The sequence below is a fragment of the Balaenoptera musculus genome, chromosome 8 (assembly GCF_009873245.2).
Source record: "Balaenoptera musculus isolate JJ_BM4_2016_0621 chromosome 8, mBalMus1.pri.v3, whole genome shotgun sequence".
Lineage (NCBI taxonomy): Eukaryota > Metazoa > Chordata > Mammalia > Artiodactyla > Balaenopteridae > Balaenoptera > Balaenoptera musculus.
The window spans coordinates 107939133-107956761 of record NC_045792.1 but is presented as its reverse complement, the minus strand read 5'-3'; the positions used below and the strand labels follow the sequence as shown (position 1 = coordinate 107956761).

The 17629-nt window shown below is 50.8% G+C and overlaps 1 protein-coding gene across 2 annotated transcripts in view; it reads right to left on the bottom strand.

The window, feature by feature from the left end:
• Positions 1-17629, bottom strand: part of CARS1 (cysteinyl-tRNA synthetase 1) — a 47912-nt gene that overhangs the window by 16476 nt on the left and 13807 nt on the right. For both annotated transcript variants that reach the window (XM_036861732.1, XM_036861731.1), the window contains 7 exons: positions 17526-17614; positions 16964-17060; positions 16449-16547; positions 15445-15594; positions 4705-4845; positions 4426-4514; positions 2720-2841 (listed from right to left, as the gene is read on the bottom strand). In XM_036861732.1, coding sequence (XP_036717627.1) covers positions 2720-2841; positions 4426-4514; positions 4705-4845; positions 15445-15594; positions 16449-16547; positions 16964-17060; positions 17526-17614 — 787 coding nt within the window. The remainder of the gene's footprint in view (positions 1-2719; positions 2842-4425; positions 4515-4704; positions 4846-15444; positions 15595-16448; positions 16548-16963; positions 17061-17525; positions 17615-17629) is intronic.

Sequence of the window (17629 nt, the reverse complement as noted above, 5' to 3'; positions counted from 1 at the left end):
CCCACTGGTCAGCCCAGCCTGCAGGCAGAGCACCCCCGAGGGGGGAGGCAGGGGGCGCTGCTTGCTGGGTGATGGGGCCTCTGCCCGGCACTCAGGCCCTAAAGGGCCTCACCAGGGCGCCTGCTGGAAAACTCCAGAACAGGAATGACTCTCGTTCTTCTGTCCAGGCTGCAAAGGCAGGACGACTGGAAAAAGGCCACTTTGGGAGGGACACAGTGCAGACAGAGGCACTGCTGAACACAAAGACTGTGACGGTGAAACAGGCACTAAACGCAGAATACTTGGAAAACACGACAAAGAACCAGGAAAAGGTGCCACAGTTGGAAACACAGAGATAACTACTATTAACATGCTCGTGTCTTGATTTGTGGGTTTGTGGGTTTTTTAATCCATGTAAGAAGAACATAGACACATCCAACAAACAGGACAAGCGCCACCCTGGTCTTGTATCTATTTTCTCACCGTGCGCATTTTAACCACGGCGTCGGCGATGGCAGTTATTCAAAAACGTAATCTGACCTGGCGCCGGGACCTTCTCTTTTACCCACCCTTTACTGGACAGATAACGTACCTTGAGGTTTTAAACTTTTCTTTATAATGAACATAGTTACTCACGAATGTATCTAACTTTAAAAATTAACTTTGAAAAATTCTGTAACAGAGGATCTGCTCTGTCTCACACACCCTTCCCCCACTCTGCATTTGACACAAATGTCACTACCTGGTAACACTTGCTATTTGCTCCTGATGTTTTAGGGAAGAGAGATAAACCACACGATCCCTCTGCTTCCCCTCTTGGTGTCATTTCTGGTCCCCTGACATGGCTCTCCCCCCGTGCGCCCCATGATCTGAGTGGTCTGCCTCCGATGCCTGGCCCTGCTCTGCGGCCGTGAGTCTGAAACGCCGTTGGGTCGGATGGTCACGCTGTTAAACTAACTCGGTTTGTCTTTCCTCCATGTTTGTGTCGTCCTGTTTTAGGTTCTGATATCTCTTTAGAACAGAGCCCTTGAGGTGAAGATACCTGATCAAAACGTATGAACATCGTACAGTCATACGTGACGGCATTGTAACCTGTATAGTGAAGCTGCCTTTGTGTCCTGACAAAGACTCCTGAATCTGTCTAAGGCCTGAAGTCTGGGAAGACTCTGTCAGCAACCCAGGACTTCAGTTCAGTCCTGGACGGTGTCTCCTCCAACCGCAGCCTGGCAATTCACAGGTCTGCCTGGCCGCTGACCGTGCAAGGGCACACAGAAGTTTACCACCCACTAGACCCTCTACTTGTTTAATATCTTCTACAACGTCTAATACATCACATCTTTACAGCTAGCTGTCCATTTATCTTCACATTTTGAAAATCTGGACATAAGGCTGGTATATACTTATGTTCTAAGTATACCTAATGGTGAAATTTAAATAAGGACAGGGACTTTGCTGGTGGCGCAGTGGTTGAGAATCCGCCTGCCAATGCAGGGGACACGGGTTCAAGCCCTGGTCCGGGAAGATCCCACATGCCACAGAGCAACTAAGCCCGTGCGCCACAACTACTGAGCCCGTGCGCCACAACTACTGAAGCCCACGTGCCTAGACCCCGTGCTCCGCAACAAGAGAAGCCACCACACCGCAACAAAAAACAGTCCCCGCTCGCTGCAACTAGAGAAAGCCCACGTGCAGCAACAAAGACCCAAAACAGTCAAAGAAAAAAAAAAAAAAAAAGAACATCCTTCATCTTAAAAAATAAATAAATAAATAGATAAATGTAAGGACGATAAAATGTGAAAACTGTACCCGTGGTTAAAAAAAAAAAAAAAGATGAACATTTTTATGGCCAAAGTGCCTCCCAGAAACGCTGGTGGATAAACAGCGTGTGTCCGGCAGTGTGAGAGCAGCCCCTGCACTGCTCCCCCCGATTCCCTGAGGGGGTGAAAGTAAACACTTATGAAACAAGGAGAATCCCGCCTGGTCCAGAAAAGGCACTGTCTCTGTTTATAATGTCTGGATCAAGATGGGCCTGGGGCTGTCGTTATACACGGTCATACTGGCTGCGCTGAGAACACAGCCGCTCTGAGCTGCTGCCCGAGCTTCTCACGGCAGGACAGCCCTGCCCACACCCACAGTCTGGACTTCTAGATAAGGACCGGGCTTCAGACTCTGGCCACAAGTTCCCGCCTTCCTTTTCCCACAGCCACCTTACAAGCAACAGCTGCTCGCTCCTGCCCTGGGATGGGGGACTGCCCTTCCCCGCCCAGTGCCCACCTCCGGCCCTACTCCTGGGATCGGTAAGTAAACAATCTTGTGTCTACTCCCTTTCTGGGTGTGCCGCACGCCTTCGACCAAAGCACCCTGGGGTTTTCCGTCCGCAGGCTCCCCGCTGCCCCGCGTGGGTGTGTGCGCCCTCGTTCGGCACCGTCTGACTCCTCTCCACACACCCGTCTGGGTGTCCAGCACAGCCCACCCGACCCTTGGTGCTCTGGGTGCCGAGAGATCAGCGAAGTCCAACCCATGGCCGAGGCCCCGAGCTCTGTACGCTTCTCAGGATGGCACTGCAGCCACTCACTCTTCTGTTTCTTACGTCATAATACATTTCAGGGGCTTAGTGTACAGAGCTCCTAGAATCCCTTTAGGTGAGAACCCACGGTCCCTGCGAAGCGAGGTGAGCCCGACCGTGTGGGGTGGGGCCGCGGCTCCACTCGGCTCTGACCTCGAGCCGCCGGTCGTTTACCTTCCCCCTCCTGCAGGGCTTTCTGATCCCCGACAGCCGCGGGCACCAGCTTCCCGTAGCAGTGGCCCTCACTGTTGGCAAACTTCACCGTGTCGAAGTAGACGGACCCGTTTGAAACATAGCTGGAAAACAAAGCCATCGGGGGAGTCGTGACGAGGTGCGCGCGGGCCGGCCCGGACACCCGCAGGCCGTTGGGGCATCTGCTCCAGCCGTGAGCCTCCCCTGGTTCGGCCACGCTGCAGGGCGGCCAGGAGGCTGTTCAAACAGAGCTGCCATGTGGGCTGAGGGGCCGGGACAGGGACCCCACACTCCCCAACAGCCTGTCCCCCGGCCCCGCCCCTCACCTGGGTGTCACCACCCCGAGGGTCGCCCTTGCCTCTGTCTACACGCCACCACCTGCCCAGCCCGCCAGGCTCTGCCTCCTGGGAGCACGGCGATTACTACAGGCCGGGATGCCCTGTCTCCTCTCGCCATGGCCCTGCCCATGTCACTCAGCTTGGCAGTCTGGAGTTGCCCCACGGTGACCGTGTGACGTGGGGGGGGTGCAAGGAGCTGCTGTCCCTTCACGAGAACCCATGGCCCGGTCCCTGTGCCGGGGACTTCCTGCTGCTCCAAGGCCCCCGCCCGCCTCACCTTGCGCGAGGCAGGTGGCAGCTCTCCTGGGCGGGGGCCTGGCATCAGCACACAGACGCCTGGCCCCCGTCCACACGTCCACTTGCTGCCTGTTTCTGAAAACGCTGACTCAGAGACCTGAAAAGCATTCCACGCAGGCAGATGGCGAGGACGGTAACCTGGGGCCAAATCCCGGCCCGGCAAGGATAAAGCCCACCCGCCTTGGGACCCGACACGAGGAAGACTCTGAGCGCCCACACCATGCGGCCTGCGTCTCCAAAGACCTGGCGGTGCCCACGCACAACAGCATGCTGCTTTGGGTCCCTGGTGACGCGTGGCCTTAACTGGGAGCTTCCCAGTGGACCAGGGGCCAGGTGGTCCCTACAGCATCTCTCACTGTGGTCCTCAGGGCAGGCCACGGGCCCGGGCAGAGGTGCTGGCCAGCCCCTTGGGCGGGGGTGGCCCCAGGTCCTGGACTAGGCCCCAAGCTGTGTGACCAAACCTGCTGGGGGCTTCGGGGACAGCCTGGGTGTAGCCAGCACCACCCTCTTGCTTCCCCTTCCTGCCTGGAACAAAGACATGGCGCTAAAGAGTTGTTTGAACGGCTGCCACTACCAAGGAAAACCCAGAGGGTTCTCTTACAAAGCAACTGGGAAGCTGAGAACCAAGTGGCACAGAGGAAAGCGGCCGCCGATAAGGCGAGGTGACGGCTCAACCGTGTCCTCCAAACCCACGTGCTGGAGTCCCGACCCCCAGCACCTCGGAGTCTGACTGTATTTGCAAAGAGGGTCTTTACAGAGGGAATCAAGTTAAAATGAGGCCATTAGGGTGGGGTCCTAATCCAGGATGACCGGTGTCCTTATAAGAAGAGATCGGGACACAAAGGGAGGGACGAGTGGCACGTGTGCACGCACACAGGGACCCCCGGAGCCGCGCGCTGCGTGGTGCTTTGTGACGGGAGCCCCAGGGCGCCACCACCCTGAGCGGCAAAACCGTGCGCTTCCCTGCTCCTGGTCTGGAGCCAGAGGAGAGCCGCTCTCCCTGGAACACCTTCCTGGAGTGCTGCACAGCCCTGAGCAGGGCCTCAAGCTCACCCGTAACCGTTGTCCACAATCTTCTGGACGAAATCCACGATCTCCGGCACGTACTCACTAACGCGGGTTAGGACATCTGGAGGGAGGACCTGGGGGTGATGACAAAGTCCTGGCTCCAGAAGAGCGGCAGCACTGCTGGCGCCCAGGAGCACCCCCCCCCACTCTCACCTTTAACTGAATTTACTTGCAAAAGGAAATGGTCTGGATCCCACAGGGCCTTGTGGTCATGGGGGATCCTCGGCCCAAGACAGCAAGGTCAAGACAGTCGGCGACACTTACGTTCAGGGCTTCCATGTCTTTGTGGAACTCCGCTTCCCAGAACTTGGGCAGTTTGGAGAAAATAGAATTGTCGCTCACTTCACTGCCATGCATGGAATCCAGCCAGTCGGAAAGCAGATCCTTTGCTTCTTCCAACAACACCTGAAGAAAAAGAAATAGAATATCCGCACACACATGTGCAAGTTTCACGGGCTCACAGCTGGTGCAGTCAATCTGTGTCAATCAAGGCCTCGGATGCACGGCCGCGGACCCAGACCCAGGAGACCACAGTGCTCCCGTGGATGGCCTGGCGGTTAAGAGGCCGGAGTGTTCAGAGCTCTGACCATGTCGCCGGAGGGTCAGGGTGGGCTTGGGGAGGTCCAGCGGTGCAGTGGGGCTGCCTGGGGCAGGGTGGGAGAGCACGTGGTGTGGTCACCCACAGCCTGGACACCTGAGTGCTCGAGGGGAGGTTCACAATGGGAGGCGGAGCCACGGTCCCGGTGGGAGGTCTCCAAGTCCACACCGCCCTGCCAGCCACATGCCGTCGACCAAAGGTCCCATGCCTGAGCCCCGAAGGCCAAGGGGACCTGGAGCTCTGCCCTGGAGGAATCGAGTGTTTCTGCTCATTAACTGGAGCCGACAGAGACGTGGGAACAGGCAGGCGGTCTGCGGTCCACTGGCAGGGGCGGAGGCAAAGACCAAAGGGTGGAGGAAGAGGGCGCAGGGAACCTGGGCGTGGAAGCGATGGCAAGGGCACCCCCTGTGGCAGCTCCCAGACAGAACAGAGCCCCTCATGTGCCGCTGCGCTGGGGGGCCGCAGGGGAAACCTCCCAGGACCAGGCTGGTGCCCAGGGGCAGGGCCTGCCCCATGCGGAGGGGCAGAAAGCCCACCCCCGCCCTCGGGATCGACACAGATCATGACCAAGCAGAAGAATGAGATTCCAATCAAACAGACTTCTAGATAATTCTTGGGTTTCAAAACAAGAAATCAAAATGGAAATAAAAAAACGTTCAGAAGCAAATAATGTCAAAATACGTGGAAATAGCAAAAATGATACTTAGAGGAAAATTTATGGCCTCAAATGCTTAAACCAGAAAATGAGCTGAACTCCTAAGCCGCCACTCTGTCCCGACAATGAGTGAAAGGCTGTGCAACTATTCCTCTTAGATCCATAAGGGAAAGAGGCCCAGGGCAAACTGCTGCCCCCAGAACTGGAGAGAGACGGGCAGGTAGAGAGAACCGCCACTTACCGGGGCAGAAAGTGCCTGGGACCCAGTGACAGGCAGGGAGGCCGGAATTGAAACTGACCACCCGCTGGAGGCTCGGTGTGGACGAGTCTGAGATCAAAACTCCAGGGCGACCCAGCCTTTGGGGCCCCACAAATTTGTGAGATTTACCTCTAGGAGCCCTATCGGTTACTCACAGTAAATACTGGAGAAAAATCCCCTCATGCTTCCGGCAGGGGGAGAGGAAAAGGAACTGCTCTGAAATATGACAAAGTATTCTGTTCGTAACAAGGCTGCCCTCAGGAGGAACCAGCTAACCAGAACCTAAGCTGCTGGGGTTCTAGCAGAGCCTAACTGACCTGGGGGAGGAAAACGTCCATCTCCAGGCCCCTCCACACATCCTGTCCCACCTAAGGGGGAGGGGAGGAAAAGCCGAGAAACAGCTGTAATGTCCACAGTCCACGGGCACAGGCCACTGAAGGGCTGAGAGCCACCACAGGACCACAGAGGGCGTCCTCCCCACACCACGCCACACGACTACTGACAGCAGCTCCTTCTACCCAGTACATCACGTACTAACTATCATGAAAAAAAATCACAAGGCGTACCGAAAGCCGAAACGCCACTTTTCTGAAAAGACAGAGAGAGCATCAGGACCAGACGTGGCAGGGATCCTGGGGTTATCAGACCAGGGATTTAAAACAACCATGACCGATACGCTAAGGGCCCTAGTGGGCAAAGCAGGCAGCACGCGAAACCAGGTGGGGAACGTAAGCAGAGAGACGGAAATCCCAAGACAGGACCAAATAGAGATGCTAGAGGTGAAAGCGCCTAAATGGAAATGCAGAACGTCTCTGATGGGCCTGACTGGACACGACTGAGGAAGAAGTCTCTGAGCTTGAGGAGATCTCAGTAGCAGCCTCCAAAACTGAAAACCAAAAAGCCTTTGTTCTCAGAGGCTGACAAAAAACAGAAGAGAGATCTCACTTGTCGCGACTAAGACTCGGCGCAGCCAAAATAAATACATAAATAAATAAGTAAATAAATATTAAAAAAAAGAACTGTAAGACAATATATTAAAAAAGAAAACCAGAACAGAGTATCCAGGGACTGTGGGACAACTACAAAAGGTGTAACATATGCACAACAGTAATACCTGGAGGAGGAGAGAAAGAAACAGAAGACATATTTGGAACAATGACTGAGAATTTCCCCAATTAATGTCAGACACCAAACCACAAATCCAGGAAGTGCAGAAAACTCCAAGCAAGATAAATGCCAGAAATACTATACCTTGGCATATCATTCTCAAAATGCAGAAAATAAAAGATAGAACGAAAATAATGTAGGTCAGAAACTCAGATCTACACAAAGAAGAGCGTCGAAAAAGAAATTAGTGATCCTTACCTTTTATTTATTTTTTTATTATTTTTTATAAATTTATTTATTGATTTATTTTTGGCTGCTTTGGGTCTTTGTTGCTAAGCGCGGGCTTTCTCTAGCTGCAGTGAGTGGGGGTTACTCTTTGTTGCGGTGCGTGGGCTTCTCATTGTGGTGGTTTCTCTTGTTGCGGAACACGGGCTCTAGGCACATGGGCTTCAGTAGTTGTGGCACGTGGGCTCAATAGTTGTGGTGCACAGGCTTAGTTGCTCTGTGGCATGTGGGATCTTCCCGGACCAGGGCTTGAACCCGTGTCCCCTGCATTGGCAGGCACATTCTTAACCACTGCGCCACCAGGGAAGTCCTACCAGGTTCAATCCCTGGTCTGGGAAGATCCCACATGCTGCGGAGCAACTAAGCCCGTGTGCCACAACTACTGAGCCTGTGCTCTAGAGCCCGCGAGCCACAACTACTGAGCCCACGCGCCACAACTACTGAAGCCCTCGTGCCTAGAGCCCGTGCACCGCAACGAAGAGTAGCCCCCACTCGCTGCAACTAGAGAAAGCCTGTGCGCAGCAACAAAGATCCAACGCAGCCAATAAACTTATTTTAATAAATAAAGTCACAACCACAATACCCATTTAAAAAAAAAAATAGAAACAGATATATACTGAACCATAAAATCTGAAAAAGATATATACATATATATATATATATATATATAAAACTGAATCACTTTGCTGTACACCTGAAGCTAACACAATACTGTAAATTAACTATAATTTAAAAAAAAAAATGGTTAGGGACTTCCCTGGTAATGCAGTGGTTAAGAATCCGCCTGACAATGCAGGGGATGTGGGTTTGATCCCTGGTCTGAGATCCCGCATGCCGCAGAGCAACTAAGCCCGTGAGCCACAACTACTGAGTCTACACTCTAGAGCCTGAGAGCCACAACTACTGAGCCCACGCGCCACAAATACTGAAGCCCGCGCACTCTAAGGCCCACGTGCCACAACTACTGAGCCTGCACGTCTAGAGCCCGTGCTCCGCAACAAGAGAAGCCACCGCAGTGACAAGCCCATGCACCACAGCCAAGAGGAGCCCCCACTCACTGCAACTAGAGAAAGCCCGCGTGCAGCAACGAAGACCCAATGCAGACAAAAAAATAGTGATAATAAAAATAAATAAAGTTAGCTTGTTGCCAATTAAAAAAAAAATTCAAAGTAAGCAAAAGAAAGGATATAATAAAAAATTAAAGCAGAGGGACTTCCCTGGTGGTCCAGTGGTTAAGGCTCCGTGCTCCCAATGCAGGGGGCCCGTGTTCGACCCCTGGTCAGGGAACTAGATCTCACATGCGTGCCGCAACCAAGAGTTCGCGTGCACAACTAAGGAGCCCATGTGCTGCAACTAAGGAGCCAGAGAGCTGCAACCAAGGAGCCCTCGAACTGTAACTAAGGAGCCTGCCTGCTGCAACTAAGACCCAGCGCAACCACACAAATAAATAAATATTTTTTTAAAAAATTAAAGCAGAAACCAGGAAATTAATAGAGAAAATCAACAAAACCAAATGCTGGTTCTTTGAAAAGATCAATAAAATTGATAAGCCAAGCTAACCAAGAAAAAAAGAGGACACAAATACTAATATCAGAAATGAAAGAGGGGACATCACTACAGATCCCATGGAAGTTAAAAGAAGAATAAAGGAATATTATAAACAACTCTGTGCCCCTAAATTTGATAACCTGGATGAAGGGACCAATTCTTTGAAAGATGTAATCTGCCAAAACTCACACAACATGATAGAGAATCTGAATAAGCCGGTATCTATTAAAGAGATTATATCAATAATTAATAACTTTCCAAAATAGAAAGCACCAGGCCCAGATGGATTCACTGCTGAATTCTACCAACACTTAAGGAAGAAATTATACCAATTTTCTACAGTCTCTTTCAGAGGACAGAAGCAAAGAGAATACTTCCCAGTTCCTTCTATGAGGACAGCATTACCCTAATACCTAAACCGGTCAAGGACATTCCAAGAAAACCACAGATCAATATCTCTCATGAATACAGATGCAAAATCCTTAACAAAATATTACCACATTGAATCCACAAAAGTATAAAAAGAATTATATACCACAACCAAGTGAAATTTATCACGAGTATGTAAGGCTGGTTCTACTTTATAAAATCAATTAATGTAAATCATCACATCAACAGACTAAAAAAGAAAAATCACAAGGTCATACCAATAGATGCAGAAAGAGCATCTGACAAAATGCAACATCCATTCATGATAAAAACTCTCAGTAAATGAATAGAGGGGAACTTCCTCAACTTAATAAACAAACAAACAAAAAACAGCTACAAAAAGCCTACAGCTAACATCAGACTTAATGGTGAGAAATCGGAAGCTTTCCCACTAAGATGAGGTATAATGCAAGAATGTCCCCTCTCACCAGTCCTTTCCAACATCATACTGGAAGTCCTTGCTAATGCAATAAAGCAAGAAAAGGGTGAAAAAAGAGGATTATACAGGATTATAAGCCCATCATAAATTGAAAATATCATTAAGCTGAAAATGCATTTAATACACCTAATCTACCCAACATCATAGCTTAGCCTAGCCTACCTTAAATGTGCTCAGAATACATTAGCCTACAGTTGGAAAAAAATCATCTAACACCAATCCTATTTTATAATTAAGTGTTCAAATATCTCATGTAATGTATTGAATACTGTTCTGAAAGTGAAAAACAAAATGGTTGTCTGGGCACAGAGTAATTGTAAGTGTGTCAGTTGTTTACCCTGGCGATCTGAGGCTCACTGCTGGTGCCCTGCATCCCGAGAGAGTAGTGGACTGCATATCTCTAGCCCAGGAGAAGGTCAAAATTCAAAGTATGGTTTCTACTGACTGTTTATTGCTTTTGCACCATTGTAAAGCCAAAATATCCTAAGTCAAATTGTCAGAGGTCGGGGACCGTCTGTATATTGACTGGGAAAGAAGACAAAACTATAGGCCAGGAAATAAGAAGTGGAATTTGAAATTAAAACCACAATACCATTTGCATCAGCATCCGAAATGAAATACTCACATATATGTCTTACAAAATACATACAAGATCTACATGAGGAAAACTACAAAACTCTGATGGAAGAAATGGAGAGACATTTCATGTCTGGGGATAGGAAGGTTTAATACTGTCAAGGTGTCAGTTCCTCCCAACTTGATTTGTAGATTCGATTCAACCCTAATCAAAATCCTATCGAGTTATTTTATGGATATTGACAAACTGATTCTAAAGTGTACATGGAGGGACTTCCCTGGTGGTCCAGTGGCTAAGACTCCATGCTCCCAACGCAGGGGGCCCGGGTTTGATTCCTGGCTGGGGAACTAGATCCCGCATGCATGCTGCAACTAAAAGATCACACATGCCGCGTCAAAGACCTGGCGCAGCCAAATAAATAAATGAATAAATAGATAAATATTAAAAAAAAAAAGTGTACATGGAGAGGAGGCAAAAGACCCAGAATAGCCAACACAATATTGAAGGAGAAGAACGAAGGTGGAGGACTGACACTCCCCGACTTCAAGACTTAACTGTAAAGCTACCGTAATCAAGACAGTGTGGTGTTAGTGAAAGAACAGACAAACAGAGCAATGGAACAGAACAGAGCCCAGAAACAGACTCATATAAATATAGCCAACTGTTCTTTGACAAAGGAGCAAAGGAGCAAAAACAGTTTCCAACAAACTGTGCTTAACAACTGGGCATCACATGCAAAAACCATGAATCTAGACCAAGACCTTACGCATTTCAAAAAAAAAAAAAACTCCAAATGGAACACAGACCTAAATGTAAAATGCAAAACTACAACACTCCCAGAAGATAACACAGGAAAAAACCTAGATGACCTTGGCTTTGGCAATGACTTCTTCCACACAATACCAAATGCATGATCCATGAAAGAAAAGAATTGATAAGCTGGACTTTATCACCATTAAAAATTTCTGCTCTGGGAAAGACACTGTCAGGAGAATGAAAAGACAAGCCACATACCGGAAGAAAATATTTGCAAAAGACACATCTGATAAAGGACTGTTATCCAAAATATACATAGAACTCTCAAATCTCAACAATAAGAAAACAACCTGATTAAAAAAAGGTCCAAAGACATTAACAGACACCTCACCAAAGAAGACACAAAGATGGCAAATAAATATCAAGAGATGCTCCACATCGTGTGTCATCAGGGAAATGCAAATTAAAACAACGAGATACTCCATACCTTACTTCAATGGCCAAAGTCTGGAACACTGGTAACACCAAAGGCCAGTGAGGATCTGGAGCAACAGGAACTCTCATCCACCACTGGTGGGAATGGAAAATGGTGCAGCCACTTTGGGGGACAGTTTGTCGGTTTCTTCAAAAATTAAACCTATTCTCACCACATGATCCAGCAGTTATGCTCCTTGGTATTTACCCAAAAGAGGTGAAAACTTATGTCCACACAAAAACCTGCACATGGATGTTTACAGAAGCTTTATGCCTAATTGCTAAAACGTGGAAGCAGCCAAGATGCCCTTCAGTGGGTGAGTGCGTAAATACGCTGTGGTCCATCCAGACAATGAACTCACCTTCAGTGCTACAGAGAAATGAGCTATCAGGCCATGAAAAGACACGGAGGAACCTTAAATTCACATTACTAAGTGAAAGAAGCCAATCTGAGCAGGGCACATACTGCATGATTCCAGCTCTGTGATATTCAGAAAAGGCAAAACTATGAAGACAGTAAAAGGATCAGTGGTTACCAGGTGTTGGGGTGAAGGAGGGACGAACAGGTGAAGCACAGAGGATTTTTAGGGCAGGGAAACTACTGTGTGTAAGACTCTAAGGGCAGATACGTATCACTATACATTTGTCCACACCCACAGAATGTACAATACCAAGACAGAACCCTAATGTAAACTGTTGTGTGGGTGATGACAATGTGTCAGTGTAGGTTCACCAGTTGTAACAAACATACCGCTCTGGGGGGGATGCTGACAGTGGGCGTGGCTCTGTGTGTATGGGGGTGGGGTGGGGCGTACACGGGAAACCTCTGTTTTGCTGTGAACCTGAAACTGCTCTAAAATAATAAACTCTTTAAAAAATTCTTTTTGTGAAATAGAAAGAGAGAATAGAGAGGATCAACACATTCAAATGTGGAGCTCTGAAATGATCCTTCAATATATAATATTTAAGGGCTTCCCTGGTGGCGCAGTGGTTAAGAATCTGCCTGCCAGCGCAGGGGACACGGGTTCGAGCCCTGGTCCTGGAAAATCCCACATGCCGCGAAGCAACTAAGCCCGTGCGCCACAACTACTGAGCCTGTGCTCTAGAGCCCGAGAGCCACAACTACTGAAGCCCGTGTGCCACAACTACGAAGCCTGCGTGCCTAGAACCCGTGAAGATAATGAGAAGCCCGCGCACCGCGACGAAGAGTAGCCCCCTCTCGCCGCAACTAGAGAAAGCCCACTCATAGCAACAAAGACCCAACTCAGCCATACATACATACATACATACTTACATACATACATACATACATACATAAATAAAACCCCAGCAGTGTCTTGTATGGGACTCGACAAGCAAGGAGCATTCAAAACATACCTGGAGGGACTTCCCTGCCGGTCCAGCGGTAAAGAATCCGCCTTACAATGCAGGGGATGCGGGTTCGATCCCTGGTCAGGGAACTAAGATCCCACATGCCACAGGGCAACTAAGCCCGCGAGCCACAACTACTGAGCCCACACACTCTGGAGGCAGCGCGCCACAACTAGAGAGAGAAAACCAGCACGCCACAGCTAGAGAAGCCCGCGTGCGGCAACAAAAGATCCCGCGTGCTGCAACTAAGACCCGACGCAGCCAAAAAGAAATTAAATCAATCAATCTTAAAAAAAAAAAAAAAAAACCATACCTGGAGAACAAAAACAAGGTGAGGCTTCCTACCTCTCCAGGCATCAGTGACAGACGCGGTGAGACTCACACAGGGTGGATACCTGACCTATGGAACAGAACTGAGACACGACACATGACAGAGGGGCTGAGGAAAGGGGGGCCGCCCATATTTGTGCGGGGGAGAGGGGATTGGATCTCTACCCACACGACTTACAAAAACTAATTCTGGGGGGGTCAAAGACTTAAATGTGAACTGTACAACTTTACAATCCTCGGAAGAAAATACTGGGGAATATATTCACGTTTCAGGGCAAGAAAGATTTCTTAAGACACAAAAATGCCAAGTATAAAAGGGAAAACTGATAAAGTTGAATACATTAAAACTAAGCCCCTCTGTTATTAAAAGGAAGTGAAAAGAAGGGTCACAAATTAGGAGAAGGTGCTTGCAACACATTTAAATGAGAATGGATTAGTGTCTGGGGAAAACCTAAGGATGCTTACAAACCAGTAAGAAGACAAACAGCCCAGTGGAAAACGGGGCAGAAGATGCATGTTCAGAATTACAGCCAGCAAGTGAACATGTGAAAAGATACTCAGTCTCAGGAGAGGCTGGAGAAATGCAAATTCAAACCACAGTAATTACCCCTTTACAATATACGTTCCATTGATAAAAAGGAACGAATTCAGCAACACAAAGTGCTGGTGTATAGGCAAATTAACAGAACACTAGAAGCATGTTAGTAGGAGGATACATTTACACGTAAGACATCTGGTCCATAAGATGTTTGGTCCACACCAAAAAGTCTTTGAAGTGTGGTCCTATCTAAAACCATTTGGCATGGACCAGATATAACCATGGACGTTTTGGATGGGACCAAATTTCAAGGACCTCTTGGCATGGACCAAATGTCCTGCAAAGTCAGGAAAATAGAAAAGCACAGGGGTTGACAAGGATGTGAAAACACTGGAACCCCTGTGCTCTATGGAAAACAGCACGGCAGTGCCTCAAAATATTAAAAGTTGAGTTGGCGTACAACCTGCTTTTGGGGGTATACTCACAAAAGAATTAAAAGCAGGGACTCGAACAGATACTTGCACACCCATGTTTATAGCAGCATGATTCACAACAGACAACGCAAACGTTCATCAAAGGATGACAGGACACACAAAATGTGGTCCACCCACATCACGGAACAGTACTCAGTCTTAAGAAGAGAGAACATTCTGACACAGGCTACAACGTGGATGAACCTTGAGGACAGTTTGCTGAGTGAAATAAGCCAGTCACAAAAGGACAAACACTGTGTGATCCCACTTGTGTGAGGTCCCTGGAGGAGCCAGATTCACGGGGGCGGAAAGCAGACGGTGGGGCCCGGGCTGGGGGAGGGGAGGGGAGTGAGTGTTTCATAGGGACAGAGCGTCCGTTTCGGAAGATGAAAAAACTTCTGGAGATGGACGGTGGTGTTGTCTACGCAACAATGTGAATGTACTTAAAAACGGTTAAGCTGGTAAACTGTACGTTATGCACATTTTACCACAGTTTTAATAGAAAGGACCTTACTGGAATCGTTGGGAAGAGAATTCCCAGCATCACTGTTGGTAACACGGAAACGTAACCAGCTTCCCAGGAGAAGAAATCAACGGCTGGGCCCGAGGCATCCACTGCAGGGAGGGCGGGACCTCGTGTGGCCCGTCTCAGAAGCACGCCCGCAGGAAAGCCCTGGTCCCCAAGACCCCGTGCGCCTGACTCCTCCCGAAGCTCAGGACAAGCACACCAAGCATCCTACCCCGCGAGGCCCCAGAAGAGGGGGGCCCTGCAGGCGGGCACCCCCTTACACGTCCGCGCCGCCCTCGGCCGCAGCCTCCCTGGCTGCGTCCTTCCCGCGGTTCTGCAGGCGGCCAGCAGGGGGCGCCGGCGCAGAGGAGACGGGCCGTCGGGCCCGGAGGAAGGCCGGGCACCCTGAGCCCTCAGGGGCCGGAGGCCGCCGCGGGGAAGGCTCAAGGCCAGCGGGGCCCCGCGGCCCCGGAGCTCAGGCCCACCGGCATCTCTCGCTCCGCCTGCCCCGGGTGCTGCCCGTGCCCACGCTGGCCAGAGTCCCCGGCGAGTGTCGGAAGCACCTTGAGGAGCCCGCTCCGCCCCGAGAGCACCTGCTGTTTCCCGGAAGGCAGGGGGGCAAAGGCGAGGGGCCGGCGGGACCCACCTCAGCCTCACCTGCACGCGGCCGTCCAGCTCCTCCCCCGCCAGGCCGCGCCGCGCCGGCTCCTCCAGCGGCTCCGCCGCCAGCCGCACCGCGCGCTCCAGGCGCTCCAGCATCTGCCGCTTGTCGGGATCCGAGGTCTCGCGTAACTTCGCTGAAAATGGCTGCGAGCGTGAGGAGAGGCCACAGCTGTTACGCCCGCTCAGCAGTGCCCCGTGTCCCCAGGTGTCTCCACGCACGAGGGGCCAGTTCTGCCCACTGCCCGTGGCGACCCAGAGGTCTGTGTGCGCGGAGTGTCGGCCCAAGCTGTCCTGCGCTGCCTCGTCTCTCTGAGTGAGCGGGGCGTGGCAGCGTCCCAAGGCCGTGCCCCGGACACGCGGGTGTCACCTGGGGACTCACCGCCACCACCACGAAGGCGCCACCGCCCAGTGGGCCCGCCTCGTCCGCCTAGAGGATTGCTAAGCCCTAATTTTATTCCTACGTTTTTCTTCCAGAGATAAAACATCAAAAGCACAACAGCAATCATTACTGCAATTACTAAAGATAACAATTATGAAAAAGAAATGCCTTTTCCTGACCTCACTGTATGACACCATCATTTGTAATACTGTTTATTCAAAACAAAAATATTAAATTGGAAAGCATTTCTTCAAATAATTCCAGAACTTTCCAGCACCACCCATTTGAGAAGCTTAGCACAGCTTCTGCATCTTGGTCACACGCGTGTCATTTGCTTGTGAGCTCCACGTGGAAGATTCACAAGTCGGCGCAGGTCGCCTTGACCGGTTCTGAGGTTCTCCCTCTGAGGTTCTCCCGTAAGCGGCAGCAACGGTCACCCACCCCCCCCCCCGCCCCGCCCCGCCCATGTGCGTCTGTCCTGGCGGCTTTCCCCGTGGGCCAGGGGAGCACCGCGGCCGAGACGTCATGAGCCTACGCGTTGTGAAGCGCGCTGAGGACAGCCCCTGCGCTCGGGACAGGGATGTGGGGACGTAGGGACCCAGGAGGCGCAGGGCCCCACCTGCAGGGCGGTGCTCACGTCCTCCAGGAGCTGTGCTGCCTGGGGCTGCTTCTCCCGGTACTGCTCAAACAAGTAGTTCTGCCGGGCCCTCTTGATGATCTGGGAGCAGAGGAGGGAAATGGGGGTCAGCTCGGCACCTGCCGGGTCCCCGTGCAGAGCGCCGGGCGGGGCCCGAACTCACACCCACACACACCGCCCCGCCAACGACGCCGGGACTGTCTGAACATGTTGAGCCAGGCCCGGCCTCCCGGCAGAGCCAGACACTATAGCACGCGCCTTCCCTGGAGCACCGGCTGTTATTAACATTTCCCCAGGTTTCCCAACAGCATCCAAACAGCTGAATACAGGACAACATCATCTGCATAAACCGTGATACAAGTCCCGGAGGGGATTCAAACAGCACGTGTTGGGCTGAGGGCACTCAAGCCGATGTTACTTTATTAACTTACCCGAAGTCATTTCTTCCCTCGTACCATCCACTGTATTTAAAATTTAACCTTGAAAACTCCCTTTACCTTATCATCAATGTCTGTGATGTTCATGCAATAAAAGACGTCAAACTTGAAGTAATCTCTCAGCACTCTTCTCAAGATATCGAAGGAGATGTAGGACCTAGAGCAATAAAAAGACAAACCTCTCCACACGGCACATCACGCACATCACCTTGGCTCTGCAGTTAAAACACGTACAAGGAAAAAGATCCCCGGCATTTCCCCGCAAAGCCGCTACTCTCATGCCCACCCCACTCGTGACTGCGGGGCGGGGGGCACTGCACACTGGCCACAGGTCTGGGTGTCCGGGATCCCAGCACCGGGCACCCCTCCCCCCACCTCCAGAGCCCCGGATGAGGAGAAACTGCCAGGCGCACGGAGGAAAGTATCGGTCAGAGTCCAGGAGAGTAACATCGGGGCTGCGGGCTTTTTCTTTTTGGTTATCTGGTCTCTCCAGTTTTTCTACAGCGAATATGTAGTACTGATGGAATGAAAATTTTTCTTCTTGAAAATAAGAGGAAAAGCTGGGCGTTGAGCTTCCTCTCAGAGCTTGGGTCCCTGTAGCGGCGCCCAGGTGCAGCCCTACCTGGCGTGCCCCATGTGGGAGGCGTCGTAGACAGTGGGCCCGCAGCAGTACCACGTCACCCTCCTCCAGTCTTGAGGTACAAACACGTCCTTGGTTGGAAATGA